The sequence below is a fragment of the Erigeron canadensis genome, chromosome 5 (assembly GCF_010389155.1).
Source record: "Erigeron canadensis isolate Cc75 chromosome 5, C_canadensis_v1, whole genome shotgun sequence".
NCBI classification, from domain to species: Eukaryota; Viridiplantae; Streptophyta; class Magnoliopsida; order Asterales; family Asteraceae; genus Erigeron; species Erigeron canadensis.
Window position 1 is genome coordinate 25,420,862 of NC_057765.1, and position 18,251 is coordinate 25,439,112.

The window sequence follows — 18,251 nt, forward strand, 5'->3', positions numbered from 1 at the left end:
TCATATTCAAGTTGCATAGCCCGTTGCCAATTAGGGTTAGTTAGAGCTTTAATGTGGGATGTGGGAATGGGTGATATGGTGTCGGGTGTGGAGGCCGAGAGGTTATATTTCGGGTTTGGTTTATGGATGCCATCTTTGCTCCTAGTGGACATGGTATGGGAGTTGTGGGTTAGGGGTGGGGGTGGTAGGTTCAAAGGGGGCGGTGATGGTGGACTCAGTGCCTGCTGAGATGACACAGGTTGGCTAGTGCTATGGGACTGTGGACTGGTACGGGTGGTAGAGACGGAGAGAGGATGAGATGTGTGTTGGGCGTGGGTGTGGGCCTGTTGAAGTGCTGGGTCCAAGAGGTGGGGGAAAGTGGTACAAATGGTGAGATGGTTGGTCATCATCCAGAAAGTTGTAACTGGATGGTTGTTGTAAATTGGAGAATGGAAAGGAGTTTTCATCGAAGGCCACATGGCGAGAAATATGGACTTTATCAGTTGAGGGATCTAGACAACGATAACCTCTAAAATTTGGTGGGTAGCCAAGAAATATGCATCGGATGGAGCTGGGATTCAACTTGTTGGATTCGGTGGCAGAAAGGCTTGGGTAAGAAGCTCATCCGAACATGCATAGGTGATCGTAGAGGGGATGACATAGGTATAACGCGAATGTGGGAGTGTTGTAGTTTAAGCGGGTAGCGGGCAGAATGTTGTGAAGGTAAGCAGCGGTGTGTAGTGCCTCTACCCAAAAAGTAGGAGGGATGTGAGCATGGGTGAGGAGTGCTCGTGTGACATCATTGAGGCGGCGTATCATACCATCTGAATGACCATTTTGTTGGGAGGTTTGGGGATATGAGAAACGGAAAGTAAAGCCATTTGATGTTGCAAAATAATGAAACGCGTGGTTATCAAATTCTCCCCTTAAGTCACATTGAAAAGCTTTAATATTTTTGTGAAATTGGGTTTGGATGTGTTTGTGGAATTTAACGAAAGTTGGAAAAGTTTCAGATTTGAATTTGAGTGGATACACCCAAACATAATTAGAAAAAATGTCAAGTAAAACCATGTAATATTTGTAAGATGCATGACTATGGACGGGAGATGTCCACAAATCGCAATGTATGATGTCAAATGGCGCATAAGTAAAGGAATTAGAAGTAGTAAAAGGAAGCCGTTTATTGTTAGATAAATGGCAAGAGTCACAAAATGCAAAAGATTGTTCATTACAAGGAATATTAAAACGACTAGACAGAAATTTTAAAACTTGTGTGCCAGGATGTCCTAGACGATCATGCCACTTATTGGTTGCAGCTGCAAAGAGAACTTGACGAGGTGGGGTAAATGGGTAAAGATCACCGGTGCTATCGTGGCATGAAAGTGGTTGTCCAGTCTTGAGGTCCTTCAATGTAAAGCCATAAGGGTCAAATTCAACAGATACAAGATTATCGCGGGTAAATTTGCGGACTGAAATTAAGTCTTTGACAACTGTGGGTGCATAAAGTATGTCATTTAAATGATAGGTAGTATTAGCTGTTTTGTGGTAGCCCTTACCCGACCCTAAAATAGGCAACAAATGGCCATTACCAACTAAAATATTTGTATCAATAGACGTAGATGATGGGGAATTGATTTTACCTTCATGCGATGTGATATGAGAAAAAGCCCCAGAATCCATGATCCATTGTGGGATGGGTTGGTTGATAGTTAATGCTGAGAGAGCAGCACCAAGCTCAGTTGGCTGCATCAGATCCACAGTTGGGTTTTGGTGGGTAACCGGTTTGAGATGGGTACTGTGGAGGAGGTGCAGTAAGGCCGAAGCCAGGAGGTGGTGTGGGAGGTTGAGTAGGCTTTTGTGGTGGGGCGGGAGTGGTGGGCCGAAACCAGTTGGGCTGCCAAGGGCTTTGGGCCGGATGAGGGTAGGGTGGTGGGGAGGCCCACCAGGTGTTACTCGGATAGGAATTTGGGCCGTATGGTGAGGGGTTCTGCTGGGCCGGATGTTGAGCAGGGAAACTGTTGAGATAGTATTGTGGTGATTGAGAATAGCGACCGCGTCCGGGACCTCGATATGAGTTACGACCACGACCTCTACCCCGGGTTGGGTTTCGGGTGTCATAAGTTTGGGCAGGATGGTACGTTTGTGGCGGAGGTGGGTTTAAAGGTGGATTGGTAGGATTGCATGGTTGTGGATTATGGGCTATGAGAGCGGCTTGTCTAGCAGCTTGGCGCCGTTGTTCACGCTCAATCATTTCTCTAGCATCATCCCAAGATGTGTCGGCTTGAATAATAAAGGAGGCTACGGTATCATATTCTTGGGAAAGACCAGTGACCATTTGTAATACAAGACGAGATTCGCTTACCAGATGATCGACGTCATTTAGCTGCTCTGCAAGGTCCTTCATTCGCTGAAAGTAATCATTCAAGGAAGAACATGATATCATAGTGGTGGTGGTAAAAGCATGTTCAAAAGTGGCGGCACGGGCGTTTTTGTTGTTGAGAAAGACTGCGTACAATCGATCCCAAGCTTGCTAAGCCGTGCAATCTATGTCGAGGACACGTTTGAGATAGGAGTCGAAGATAGTGCCATATATCCATTGAAGGACAATGGCGTTAATCTTTTTCCACGCCTCGTAAGACGGGTGTGAGTTATTAGGAGGGTCTGAACCATCGATGTGGTCGAGTACGTCATACCCGATGGCATGAAGTTTGAATAGCTTGACCCAGTCAGAGTATGTCACCTTATCACCATCAAGTATTCGGACTTTATTTTGAATATTTGTGAAGGAATAAACCGGGTGAAGGGATTTTGGTTGATTACTATCACCAGCCGATTGTGAGTTTTCTGGGTTTGTCAGCGGTGTGTTTTCTGGGTTTACCAGCGGTGGGTTTTGTTGGTCTGCCATGGTAGAATCGAAAAAGAAAGAAACAGGAAAAAAAACCAAAAGAAAATAAGAGGCGGCGGTATTCAGAGAGAAGAGGGCTCTGATGCCATGTTCATTTGTAGATATTTCTCATTGATAACCCAAGATACAATTACACGTATATATATTGACCTACACTAAACTGTCCTCATATGCTTCCTCCTATATGGGAGGAGAATAAGTTACATATTGATTGAGTTGAGTTGACCGAATAATATGTGCTTGACTAATAATAATTACATACTTTTCTAATTCTTACATGGTTGACCAAATGTTTATTTGATGTAATACCAGGTAAACTAGTGATGTGAAATCTTAGGCTACGTACTAGTCACCTTCAGTATGGTTATCAAGCAAATAGATCTCTGACTATATTCATCTCGATTTATATGAGTTGCTCAAGAGAAACTACAACACAATAAAAATAGATTCAAACTAAATTCATTTCAGAAAATAAGACAGAAGATCTTGAATCCAGATGCATTTTTCCCAACCAAATGACCATGAAATATTCCCAACCAAATGTATTCCTCTAATGTTTTGAATCAAATGGCAGTATCAATCAATGTTTTGAGTAATATATATTTGTTTGTAGATGAGAATCAAATGGCACTATTGAAATGGTGGTGGCATCTTAAACACGAGCTGGACAAACTTTGGAGGCGTGTGATGGTCCCTTTACATGGAAATCTGATTGTGGATTTTGATATACCCGTCAACAAGAAACAGGGAGGGTTATGGAAATCAATTTTTAAAGCTAGATCAATGCTTTCCATGAGATGTGGACTTACAACCATATCTAAATGCAAATGAGTTCATAATTTCATATTTGAAGCTAAAGTTAGACTCAGCTATTGTTCACAATTCACATCCCAACTATTATTGGAACAATTGGGTTCCAAAGAAGGTGAATATAAGAAATTGGAGAGCAAATCGGGACAAACTTCTGACTCTAATTCAACTCAATAAAAGGGGGATTACAATGAGGTGTTTATTTTGTGTTAGGTGTAATCTTGCTGATGAATCTCTTGATCATATTCTCACGGCATGTCCCTTTGCCATGGAGGTTTGAGATTTGATTGGATCTTGGTATAAGGTAAACCCGCTTTATGCTTTTCATGTCCATGACTTATACACCTTTCATTATTCTTGAGCTGGGAATAAAAATTGGAAGAAAATGCTCAATGCGATTATTCTTATTGCTATCTGGAGCCTCTGAAAATCGAGGAATGATGCGGTGCATAATATTGTATTTTCTACAGCTCATATGATCTTTGAAGAGATTAGATCCATGGTGTTTTTATGGATTCTGAAAAGAGCTAAAAAAGTGGAGTTAGATTGGGATAGTTGGTGTAGTAAGCCATGTATTTCTTGATTGGTTTTACGTTTATCCTCTTGTTTGTTTATGTATCTATATTTATGCTAGCTTCTTGCTAGTTTGAGTTATAAATAATACTTCACTTTCGCCGTTAAAAAAAAATAATGTAAGAGATCTCAGCCTCCCAATCCCATCCTCTTAAAAGAGTAGCACGTGCAACCCAATTTACTCCCAATGGGAACGCTCCCATACGAAGGCTACACTCGTGTGTGTGGCACATGTTCTTGATATCATTGAAAGCGCAACTGTCATGTATTTTCTTCAGTTCATTATACCTTCTCTTCATCCCACATAAATCCCTGAATATTCTGTAAATTCAAACACCATAAAGGAAAATGAGATGTGGGTTTTGTTTAATTGGGTTTAATTGAATTGGGTTGACCTAAATTTTGGGTTTTTGTTGAAGATGTGAAAGACCTTGTTGTTGAAAATGTGAAAATCTGAAAATTAACCCATATTGGATAGAGAGAAGCGTAGAAAGATATGAATATATGAATTTTGGTATTTAAAAAAAAGTTTAACTTACTACAACTCGTTATCAGGTCAAATATGGTCAACCATGTAAAAAAATTAAAAGTATGTGGGTGATACACATCAATAATCCAGTTCAATGGGCAACCATGTAAATTAGAGAAAATACACTGTCCATTTAGTGACTTAACCTTTTGAGGAAATGAATAATTAATCATGGACGACTTCGTGTTTGCAAAATGGTACGCATTTTGCAATGTTTACTTATAAATAATAGATTTCGTTACTTTCAACTTATTTTACTCTCATTATTGAGTTATTGATTTTTTAAACTAATCGGTAATCTATACTATATTATAAAAAAATAGCCCATTTTATTTTTGGTAATGTTGAAAATATGTAATATTTTCACTTAACACCTCTTAAAATACTTTCATATACACTATCCTTTTAACATTAATGGTTAAATTACACTGTCAGTCCTTCATCATTTAAAATATGTTCATTAACCTTTTACATCAATTATATACACAACTCGCCGCCGCTCCACCACCAACAGTCGTCCAACCATCACACTGTCGCCGTCACGACCACCGCCGCATAACGCGGGTACCGTGCTAGTGGTCTTTAATTTATTTACACCTTGTAGCTTTGTAAGTTTTGTTAAAATTATTGTGTAAAGTAAATTTTTTTTTATAGCTTCAAACCGAAGGGAGTACACTTCCAATCATTAATTTTTCTTTATTTATTTATTTTTAAACTCCATATTATTTAAAAAGGGCTTACATTTATATAAAAATATATATATATTTAACAAAAATTCGTAACATATCAGTATTCTTTTTCCATGATAACATATCTCTTTAACATCCTGATGATATACATATATAAAAAGGAGTGATATAGTTACCATATATTTTAGTCATCTACAACAAAAATACATGTTGTACTGCACAATATACAATTATGTAAAGCATGCATTTTTGTAGATAACCAAAATTTGTTGTGAATATATCACTCTCCATATATAAACATCTCCACCTACCAACCCACCCAAACTCATTTTACACTCCATATTTCATTTAATAAATAGATCAAAAGTCTATTCCTTTAACAATGTCTTCCCCGATCAATGGTGAGAAATACTTGTAATAAATACGATCAATATGAATGGTTTTCTAAAGACATATACGAAACTAGTTTTAATTTGAAATACTAAGAGAAAATGTATGGCTTCAGCTTTGATTTTTTTTATTGCCAGTTTTGATCCGGGCCCTATTAGACCTAAACTACTGTTTCAACCTGTTTTTAGATATATCCATTTTCAGCCGAACCTGTTTTGACCCGTCACCCAACCCAAACCAACATGGCCATTTTGCCAATTTTTGAGGATCTATTAACGACCGACAACTACACTAGAAGTAACAAAAAGAAGAACACAACTCGAGTGAGAGAGTTGAATTTGAAAGAGAATTCCTCACTTGAAGGGAGAGTTTGCTTAAAAATTTAAAATCTCCCGAGAAGATTTAATCTTTCGGGTCATTCTTTGGTCAAAATATTGAATTTTTTGTTGGAACCACGTTAAATGTGACCATCACTGATCGTTTATTACTGAAATCCCTATGTCTAGTAACTATATGATGGGCGTATTTACTCTAAAAGACATATTATAGGGTTTTCCATTAGATGATTGGAACTACGGGGATTTATATTGCACATACTAAACACCAAGGGACTAATGTTGTAAATGTTCTCTCTATAAATAGAGAGACATGTACAAGAATACTAACCCTAATCTTTCACCTATATTGTGTGTGCATTCTCTCTCCTGAATTCTAATACCCATCTTAATACAATCATCTCGTTTTGGGAACCCGGCTTCAATGGCAAACATTATTGCTCTTACAAGGTCCACTGGATCAGGTATTATTATCATATTTTCATTATATTTACAATACGAATCATAATTATTCCAACATGTGGTATCATGAGCCAATGGTTATTGATCGATCTATTGATTCGTATTTGTTTTTTGTTTGTTCCGTAAAAGGCTTCGAACATTAAAATTGAAACATATGATTTTGTTTAATATAATGCTAATGGATCGTCGGATTCATTATGAAAGTAAAAAAAAATGTTTTGTTTGTTACGGTTTTTTCAATGACCCGTCATAATGTTGATAAAATTGTGTTACTATATGCACATGAAATAATGTCGCCTAATATTTGTTGCAATTTCCAGTAATAATATTGTGTATTGCATCATTGAATTGATATCTTGAATGTGATGCTTATTACAAACTCCATATAATAGCATTCCTCTTTGTCGACCTCACTTAATGTCGACTTCAAATCGGGTTTGGATCTTAAATACATTAAGTCGATTTTAATTTAAACTTTATTGAATTCGATGAAATAAGTTAGTTTTTTGATTTAGACTTTATTGAATTCGATGAAATAAGTTAGTTATTTGATTTAGGCTTTATTGAATTCGACGTTATTTTAAGTCGATTTTGATTTAGTCTTTATTGAATTCGACCTTATTTCAAGTCGCTTTTTGATTTAGTCTTTATTGAATTCGACCTTATTTCAAGTCGTTTTTTGATTTAGTCTTTATTGAATTCGACCTTAATTGTCGACTTTGATTTAGTTCGACCTTAATTGTCGATTTTGATTTAGTCTTTATAGAATTCGACATTATTTCAAGTTGAATTTGATTTAGTCTTTATTAAATTCGACATTACTTCATTACATGTAATGTCGTTATGTAAAACATGTTGAACTAAATTACTTGACCACTTATGTGAATATTATATATATAAATGTCAAATAAACCATGACATTTTTCTTTATTACATGTCGATCTCAATCATACTTCTTATCTAAAGGTTGAGTTAATATATTAGAGGTCAACTTATCTATCGAGTTCAACCTAATTTTTTTTTTCTAAGCTGAGTTCGACCTAAACTAATGTCGAATTCGACCTAACATCTTATCGAGTTCAACCTTAATGTTTCAAAGTTAAGTTAGACCTAATCTTGTCTAATTTGACTTTAACTTATCAAAATCGATCATTACTTGTTGAGTTCTCCTTAATTGTTGAATACAATATCACCTAAAAGTTTTATGGCAAAATTTTGTCACTCAAATTTTGAAAATATCTTCTTTCTATGAAATTTTTGCCATAACACATATAGAGAAATTAAAATAAATAAATAAATAATTCAACAATGAAATTTGATTTAGTCGCCACGGGCTACCGCCTCTTGGACCCCGCTTTCAAGGGCAGTACCCCAGACCCCCATAACTTAGGGGCTTCGCACTAATGTACATGGTCTCACTATTTGTGCCCTAAGGTCAAATATGATTCTAATGTTGCGCTCTGTTTCCTTTTGCAAATGAACACTAAGTATATTAATTATGCCCAAAGGTGATTTAATATGCTTTGTGTGATAAAAGGACTATTTGCATGCAGAATATACACAATTCTTAATTTTGTGCCCAAAGGTCAAAAGATAAGCGTTATGTTGCATGACCCTAATGCTCAGTTAAACTTAGATATTAGTTATTTCTGCCCAAAGGTGATGTAACATCTAAGTAGAGCCTTACTTTAGCTTATTGTTTTGGTGTTTACAATAAGTTTACCTATCACTAGCTTTATTACTATAATAATGGTCATAGCCTCATTATTCTAAGGAACATTACTATTAAGTCTACTTATTTTAGGCATTACTTTAGTTCCATTACTATTAAGAGACAGTACTTAGTCTGCCTTAGATAGCTAATCATGTCACTATAAGAACATTACTATTAAGCCTACTTATTATAGGCATTACTATAATAATCTTCTATCACTTATATCATAAATTTATATCCTCCTTATCTCCACTATAGTACCTAATTAGGCATTGAGTCATTTACTGGTGCAAACTTTGCTTCATGAAAAGATTAATTATCTCTAACTCTGGATATGCTAGACCTTGACTATGTCATTCGCCATAATGAACCCACTGCTATTACTGCTAACTTTTGTGCAGCTAAAAAAGCGAATTTTTAAGTGGAATAGGGCGAATCGCTTGTCAATTATAATGGTTAAGAACTCCTTAAATCTCAGTATCCAAGGAGATATCACTTCAAGGGAAAGTCTAAAGCGTGCGCAAGTAGCTTAAATACAAAGGAAATAGCAGTGTTTATGAACAAATAATGTAGATGACTGACATGACTCATAATTTTAAGAGTCCTAAAGTGGAAGTCTCTGACAGTTTTCTTATGCATTTTATGATGACCTCATTGCTTGCTCATTCTGACACCTTTAAAATTAGATATAATGCAATGAAGGATAAATTGTCGATGAGTGAACTAGATAGCAATGTGTGTGCAAGAAAATTGTCGTCTTAAGTTGGGCCAACCTGAAGTTGTTCACCTTACTACCACTGCTGATTCCATTAAGAGGAAGGATAATAACAGTAATAATAAGACTTTAAGTACAGTTCAAAAGGGCTAATCATGGTGCTATTGCCTCTAACTTTAAGTCCTTGATGAGCAATCCTAACTGCAAATTCTGATTGTGCCTAGATTGCCCTAAAATCGAGGAGTAGCTAGCTTATAAAGGTAACCTATTTCATGTAATATTTGATTCTTGTATGTTTGATGTATCCATTAATACATGTGTGAGTGATTCTAGTTCTATGGTTCATGTGATTAACTCAACATAAGGATTCCATACAATTCAGAAACTATCAAATGACCAAAGAAAGCTTAGAGTTGGAAGGGTTGATCTCTTATATGTCGAAACCATAGAGACTTATGATTTACATATAAATACTTAAAAGAGTATTAGACTAATGAATACCTTATGTGTACCGATAATTTCTCAAAACCTTGTATCTACTTTTCTAGTCTAAAAAAAAAAAAAACTTTGAAAGTTATGTAATAATTCATGGTTACGACGAGATTGCCATTACTCATAATAATGATTTCCTTGGTCGTAGTTCTTGAATGGATTGTTGTGTAAGTTAGAACTAGATCATAATTTCTCACGGTCTTTGTTGTCTCCTTATATTGATAACATCACTAAAACAAAGACAAAATCACCTAAATAATTAGAGATTCTTCCATGTTGTGGCATGAACATCTTAGCCACATCTCACGAGTTCGCATGATACGACTCATAAAGGATGGAATATTAAATTCTCTTGACTTTAGTGACTTTGAAACATGTATTCAATGGCTTAAGGGACTAAGAAAGGAACCACTAAAAGTTCCAACTTGTTGGAAATATTTCACTCTGATGTTAGAGGCCTCTATCCCACATCCATCTCAAGACATGCATCATTTATTAGAATCATTAACGATTATTCACGTAATATGCACCTATATTTGAACCCTTAGAGACTTTTATTGATCTTAAAACTTTGGTTAAGCAACTTGATCATAAAATAAAAGTTGTAAGATCAGATAGAGGAGGTGAGTATTATGGTTGACATACTGATATTGGTTAAGCTTCCCGTCCTTTCCATAACTTTTTGAAAGGAACAAGACATAAGTAACCAATACACCATGTTTGGTTCTCCTCAACAAAATTTTATGTTGCTAAAAGGAGAAATAGAACCTTAATGGACATGATGACAAGTATGTTTGTCAACACTAACTTACCTACTTTCTTTTGGACTGAAGCCTTACACACAACTGTTTATATACTCATTAAGAGTTCCATCAGAATTTGTCCCTAAGATTCTTGGACAGAAAGGAAACCGAGTCTAAAATATATGAACGTACGAGTTTGTTCTGCCAAAGCATAACTCTATAACCCTAACTTAAAGAAACTGGATCCTACATCCCTTACTTGTTTCTTTATCGGTTATTAGTTTTACTGTCTTTCCTACACTACTAGCATTATTGACACACATTATGCCACGTTTGTTGAGAACTAAGAGATCAGTGGGAGCACGACAAATCATAACTTAAGATTTGCAGGAAGTACAAGAAGCAGGGGGAACCACTCGTCGGTTATTATTACTCCTCCGATAACTCCTCTTGTACTCAACGCTGCTCCTAATATCACTGATCCACCTTCTCCTAATCAAAATCTTCCTAATCAAGATACTACCAATGATAAATCATCTTATTACTAATGCTAAAGCATCTTCCTTACTGAACCTGATAATCAACTCAGGAGATCATCTAGGTCATATAAAGGCCATAACTTTTGATGATTTCATAACTTATTTAACTGAAGTTGAGGACATTGGAAAGCTTATTGATCCTATTCCTTATTAAGAAGCCATTACTAGAGATCATGCCACCTAGTGGAATGAAGTCATTATTTAAGAACTTAATTCCATAAAGCATAATGACGTTTGGGACTTGGTTGAATTTACTGAAGAATCTAAACCTGTAGGTTGTAAATGGATCTTCAAAACCAAATTAGACCCGAATGGAAACGTCAAACACTATAAGGCCAAACTGATTGTGAAAGGCTTTACTCAAATATAAAGAATTGATTATCAAGATACCTTATCTCCTGTCTCATAAAGATTCCTTAAGGATCATCATGGCATTCGTAGCTTATTATGATTTAGAGTTACATTAGATGGATGTCAAGATCATTTTCCTGAATGAAAACTTGCAATAAGACGTATACGTGTGAGCCTGAAATTACATAAGGTGAAGAGCACATGGTCTGCAAGTTGAATAAGTCCAAATACGGGTTGAAACAAGCATCACTAAAATGGTACCTTAAGTTTAATGAAGTCATAAAAGGACAAGACTTCCTGAAGAATCAAGTGGATTAATGCACCAATCTCAAGATCAGTGGGAGTAAATTTACAATCCTTGTTTTGCATGTGAATGAATTTATGCTTGCAAGTAACAACTTGGATATGTTGCATGAGTCGAAGCGTTTACTTTTCGCAGAATGTCGACATAAAAGAACTCGGTGATTCCTTTAATGTCACAGGTATCAAAATACATCGGGATAGGCGTAATGATGTTCTAGTTCTTTCTCAAAAGACTTATATTGAACACATCTTAGAACGCAATAACTTGCAACACTACACACCCACTATAGATCTATTAGTAAAAGGAGACGCATGTGATTGTTTCCGAAGTCTGAACATTGAGATTAATAAGTAGCAAATGAGGATGATACCTTACTCGTAAGTAGTTAAGAGCATTACATACGCTCTGGTCTGTACTCGTCCAGATATCGCTCATATTGCCGATATGCTTGGGAGTTAAGTTTATAATCCCGGATCAACATATTGGATAACAGTTAAAAGGTTCTACGATATCTGCTAAGGACCAAAGACTACACATTTACTTATAGAAGAAGAGGTGACATCTTAGAAGTAGTGGGATGTTCTAATTCCAATAAGAAATCTATTTCTTGATATATATATATATTTATGATTAGCTGACAAACTTATCTTTTGACGGAGTCATAAGTAGAAACTGACTGTAACGTCTACCATGATGTCTGAACGTTCATAATTTCATGTCATAAGATGTTGTTAACGAACCTAGTCAGTGGACTCGAAAATCGTCAACTTTATTTATAGACCATTGAAGCTTCACTGTGATTAACTCAGCTACCGTAACTTGCTTGAACAGTAACAGTTCAACTGGCGCTGAGATGTATCTCGATACAAAGTATCTGTTGTATATGAACGGATTAAGGAAAATGTTCTTTGTATTGAGTACATAAGTACACATAATATGCTAATGGATCCAATGACCGTAGGTCTTCCTCCTAAAATCTTCATAGGACACGTGTCGAAGATGGGGCTAATTAAAGGACCTATTATAATAGCATGTTGTACTTATTGGTCACTATTATCTTAATAAAAATTTTCCTCTATATTCAGATTTTATTTGTCTATTAGTTACACTTTGAGCTCATAATGGTGTATAGACATTATTATAACAAAATTTGTCTTAGTCAATTAATCATTGCTTATTAGTTTTAAATTTGAGTCATAGTTTGACTAGTGGGGGTCCTGAGTTGATACTCTTCTCTACGACTGTACTTATTGACTATGATTTCAGTTTAAAACAAAATGAGTGTTATCCCAGCCGGACTTATTGAATACTCATAGATAAATGATCGCTTGGTTAAGTGGGAGAATGTTGGAACCACGTTAAATGTGACCATCACTGATCGTTTATCATTCATGATATGATAATTGACGATAATTAAAATCCCTATGTCTAGTAACTATATGATGGGCGTATTTACTCTAAAAGACATATTATAGGGTTTCCCATTAGATGATTGGAACTACAGGGACTTATATTGCACATACTAAACACCAAGGGACTAATGTTGTAAATGTTCTCTCTATAAATAGAGAGACATGTACAAGAATACTAACCCTAATGTTTCACCTATATTGTGTGTGCATTCTCTCTCTTGAATTCTAATCCCCATCTTAATACAATCTTCTCGTTTTGGGAACCCGACATCAATGACAAACATTATTGCTCTTACAAGGTCCACTGGATCAGGTATTATTATCATATTTTCATTATATTTACAATACGAATCATAATTATTCCAACATTTTTTACCCTCTGTTGTAAAAGAAGATTCTTCCCTTATTGATTTATTATTGCGTTATGGTTATGAAGAGGAAGAATATGAGGAGGAAGAATTGGATCAATACTGCGTAGTTATTGATGTATGTGGATGGTTATTGTTTGTTGTACTTTTATACTTTGATTTGATACATGTTGTTCTTTAGTATGGGTGCTTGTATATTGTAAAGTTGTAGAAGCTTTTTTAGAACTACAAAAGTTTTAACAAGAAAAGAAAAGAAAATAGTTTTAGACCTGATTTGCCAGAGACCCAACTTAAACCAAGGTGCCTATTGACCGGATCAGATGATTTAATGTAAACTGCATTTTAGAGACCTTGACAATGACCAGTCCACAAGGAATTGTCAATATCTAACTTATATCAGTTCACTAACCATAGTCATGCTGAATCATTAATTCGTGAGGATAATTACAAGTCTAGTTCAAGAACGATGAGCTCAGTTCATTCTTGGTTCTCGATAGGTGTAAGTTGCACGTAGAGTTTTCACCCAACTTGACATGGTCTTAAAATTAATACAATCATGAATACACCATTGACGGCTGTTTTTAATTAATCAAAAACATAAATTATGACAGGTATTTATAAATGAATCATGATAAAGCTGATGCATGAAAATTCAAAAAACACAAACTTATACATTGATGCATGAAAATTTTCATGATTCACAATAACTTTTGTTAAAAGAAAATGATTGTTTTATTTGTTTAACTTTAATATTTATTTTATTTGAACCAGAACCTAAATATATAAATATGTAATATATCAATCTTCAATCAAATAAAACATCTCTCATGACAAAAATCATGAATCCATGTATGCGAAACTCTTACTGTTGAAACTTGTACTTGCAATTACCATAGCCTGGAGAAGAAAAGAAAACCCAACATGATTATACATCGAATAATCAAAATGAAACCATATATAGAGGGTGTTTGAGATTACCTTTTATGAATTGATTATTTGATTATTACGTTTGTAAAACATAAATAATCTTAAAAGTGTTTGTATGAAAAATTGATTATCTGTTATGAAAACGCAGTTTTAGAGAAGCATGTACATACATGCTATTTCAAAAGACATCTTTTGAAAACACATATAATCTATTTTGAATACGTAAAATTTGTTTTGTAAACGCAATACCAAACACCCCATAAACAATAAAGTAATCAAGACTTTAGCATACTTGGGTCTGTGACAGCAACAATTGCAGAGCCTGAGAAGTCACAATTGAAAAAGTTTCGTTTGTTTTGCTGGTAGTAAAGATTCATAACAACTGAAGCTCTGCTGATCAATGTATTTGGTTCATAACAAGCCCCTCCTGGTGCAATCATACGACAGTCGCCCAACCTAGTACACACGTAGTCAATATTTTTCTGCAAGTCTTGACTTGAAGTAGATGGCCTCGCTACACACCAAGTTGCCTATATGTATATATATTCATATTTATTCGTCAAAAGACATATATTATACTAAAAGGCTTTGTTTGTAGTCTTGTAACAAGTTCATGGATTAATTCTTACACTGTTTTAATTTATGGATTGTAATGTGTAATTATATATATACTACTAGTAATAGTAATATGCAAATTATATACGTGCATGACTAGTCCTTATACCTGGCATGAGTAGTCTCCTTTTGTGATTTTCATCATGCCACCTAAAACATTCAAAAAACATAATGTTTAATTCCACAGATTTTAATGTAAATATCACAATGTATGTTGTGTTTTAAAGAGATAATGCAAGTTATGGTTAGTCAAAAAGTGCTCGGTTTTTGTTTTTTTTTTTTTTAAAAAACGGCTGCTCGTTTTCGTGGTGGTACAGTAATCAAAATCCGATCAGTTCTATCCAAACACTCGATGAAAATTGATTAAATGCATTTTGTGAATGCAATCTCCAATCAAACAATTGTTTTCGTGATGAATTGATGATGGTTTTGAAACTTAATTAGTAATGTATTATATATCAAACTTCGTTAGTGAACTTTAATGTGCGAAACAATAATAATAATAATAATAATAATAATAATAATAATAATAATAATAATAATAATAATAATAATAATAATAATAAAAGAAATCAGTTTGATTAAATTAAACACAATTATTGACTAGAGTTGAAGAAATATATGATGGGGAATGAAAGTGATACCTGATATGATGATGAAGAAGAAAAGAGTGAATAACATGGAGGGTGCCATGGTGGTTACAAATGAGTATGTGTTGTATTGGCTTTATATTTATAGAATCAAATTCATGACTAGTAGAAATATCTAAATAGTATAATATATAAAAAATTTAAGCCTCTCAGTTACATTAGATTTTTACGATATCCAGTTTACATCCTTAATTTTTTATCTTTTATAATATATTAATAACTCATTCACATTAATTATTTACATCATTCGAAATCGCTATCAGTATCATTATTAGTCGTCACCAACACTATTAATCACCGTCATCACTACACCGTCAACTCCATTTTATGTGAGTACTCTTTAATACTTATGTATGAGGAATTTAATTGGTGTGTAGAATTACAAGAATTTAATCACGTCAACCTTTGGGTTGCATTGCATCTATATTGCGAAATTAAAACATTTTTTTGTTAGTATTTTTATTTATTTATTTTTTACATTTTAAAAGCAATCGATACAACACAATGACATTATTCAACTTGGCCGTATACGAAGCTCGAATTACATATATATGCTGAGATATTTTAACTCTGGTGATAGAAAGGTTTAAGAAATTATATTATATCAATCCAAAGCTAATTGCAATAACCTTACCCTTCACATTAGCTTTCACTTTAAACCTCCAATGGTTGCACTTTGACCATAGCGCGCTTTAACCTTGACCATTATCCATTGGGGATGGTCTTATATATCCCAAGCTCATCATTAATGATAATAGTTTCAGTAGCAACATATTTTGACACTGATATAAGATAAACATGTGTATAATATAAGATAAAATAACACATAAAAATGTAAATTAATACAATCACGATCGATATGAACGTATTATATATGTGAACAATCTCTCCTGCTATGACGTACATAGCATCTAGCTGAACTATTAAATTTAATCTTAATTGCAATTAGATCGATTCTGTGTTTTTCTTTAATTAACATTCATTTAATTAATTCTATCTTTTCTAGTATATATTGGTTTTAAAATATTCACTTAATCACAACATTTAACTTTGTCATGTATTCCACATAAATAAAACAATAACAAATACCTAATGATTTGAAACTTAATGTATTGTATATTTGTATAAATGAAACTTTAGCAACATATGTATATATGGATATGAGTATATATTAATATCATAGTCTGTCCACTAAAATGACATACCTCTGTGATTTTTTCTGAATTTTTATATCACATCCTGCTTGAGTACTCGGAGAACCGAATGTTAATAATATATACTATTATTCTAAATTATTATAAAAATAACAAAGTTTTAAGACACGTTAGTTATTTAATTATACATGATTTTTCATTGAAAGACAAGATTTATTCTGTTATTACATAAAAAATGTACTTATTTTAAAACGTCATATTATTCAACTCCTATTCCTAAATTATACCAATATTTAATATGGAACTCAATGTTTTCAAAAAAGTTAATATTAACCCACTCACAGAAATGTGACAATGGAGACATGAACCCAAGTGTCCGGATCCTTCGAAGCCTTTGTTTGTTATATAGTCGACGGAAAAGTAAAAACGTTTTGTTATTTGTTTCTCTTGTATTTGGTGTCGACAGCAAAAGTGAACGAGAAAAAATCAACAGGTGGCAAAAGAAGGTCCTGGTCTTTTCTTCTCTTGTGTCGACGGCAAAAGGAAAACAACAATAAAAGGTGGCCTCCTATTTTTTTCTACTTCTATTTTTATTACATAATATTTGTTTCATGAAATCCAATAACAAGAAATATGCAATCTCTTCAGAATCACGGTCACAATGATTCCCTAAAAAAAATATTTCATTTTTCCATACTTTTAAATTACTGTAAACAAATTAAAATATTTATTACGCTATTATGTGTGTAGAAATATATAGAACTAATGTATGTAAAAATTTCTTCACACTAAAAAGTGTATAGAACTAACTTTTCATTTGTCAAACACTCTTAACTAGTGTGAACAAATTAAAAATTTCTTCACACTAAAAAGTGTATAGAACTAACTTTTCATAATTATTTTTATAACACCACATTTGATCACGCTAACTTTTTAGTTAATGTGGACAAATGGGGTGTTACAAAATAATTATGAAAGTTTACACTATAAAGTGTGAACTTTCAGTTTTACACACTTTTTAGTTTGGAGAAATTTCTACACATTTTTAATTTTATATATTTTTACACATATAAAAGCGTAACAGAATTTTTAATCTGTTCACGCTAACTAAAAGTTTAAACAAATACAATATTATTTGTGGTGTATTACACCTAGGAATATTTTCCTAGTGGTGAAACCAAATTTGCCTGGTTATTTTTACTTATTAACTTTATATCATAAATTAAATTCTATACTTTATTTTCGTTTTATTGCTTTTTCATATACCAAACTCTAATCATTTATAATATATTAGAGTTTTCAATGCATAAGACATACAATGTTTTAAAATCATATTTTTGATAAATTTAATATACAAGTATTTTAACCCGGGCGTTACCCCGGAAAAAAACAAAACTCTCATGACAAAAATTAAAAACATTAAGCCGGAAGATACAAAAGTTAAAAAACATTAAGCCGAAAAATAAAATTTTCGTGGCAAAAGTTAAGAATAAAAATTGTGGTCAAATGTAAAGAAAATGAAACTTTGGTAACAAAATTTGGAAACCAAAAGTTAAGTGGTAAAAAGCAAATGAAAAAACTTTCGGAGCGAGAAA

At 33.8% G+C, this 18,251-nt stretch overlaps 2 protein-coding genes across 2 annotated transcripts; both read right to left on the reverse strand.

Annotated features, from left to right (window-relative positions):
• Window positions 1-1,714: 1,714 nt before the first annotated feature.
• On the reverse strand, window positions 1,715-2,383 carry LOC122601415 (extensin-like). The gene has a single exon (XM_043774177.1). The coding sequence runs from the start codon at window positions 2,381-2,383 to the stop codon at window positions 1,715-1,717; it is 669 nt and encodes a 222-aa protein (XP_043630112.1).
• An 11,700-nt stretch (window positions 2,384-14,083) lies between these two features.
• Window positions 14,084-14,998, reverse strand: LOC122598990 (major pollen allergen Ole e 10-like). The gene is made up of 3 exons (XM_043771440.1): window positions 14,962-14,998; window positions 14,530-14,767; window positions 14,084-14,207 (listed from the first exon to the last, which is right to left on the reverse strand). The coding sequence occupies exons 1-3, from the start codon at window positions 14,995-14,997 to the stop codon at window positions 14,173-14,175; spliced, it is 309 nt and encodes a 102-aa protein (XP_043627375.1). The 5' UTR covers window position 14,998; the 3' UTR covers window positions 14,084-14,172.
• Window positions 14,999-18,251: the final 3,253 nt, after the last annotated feature.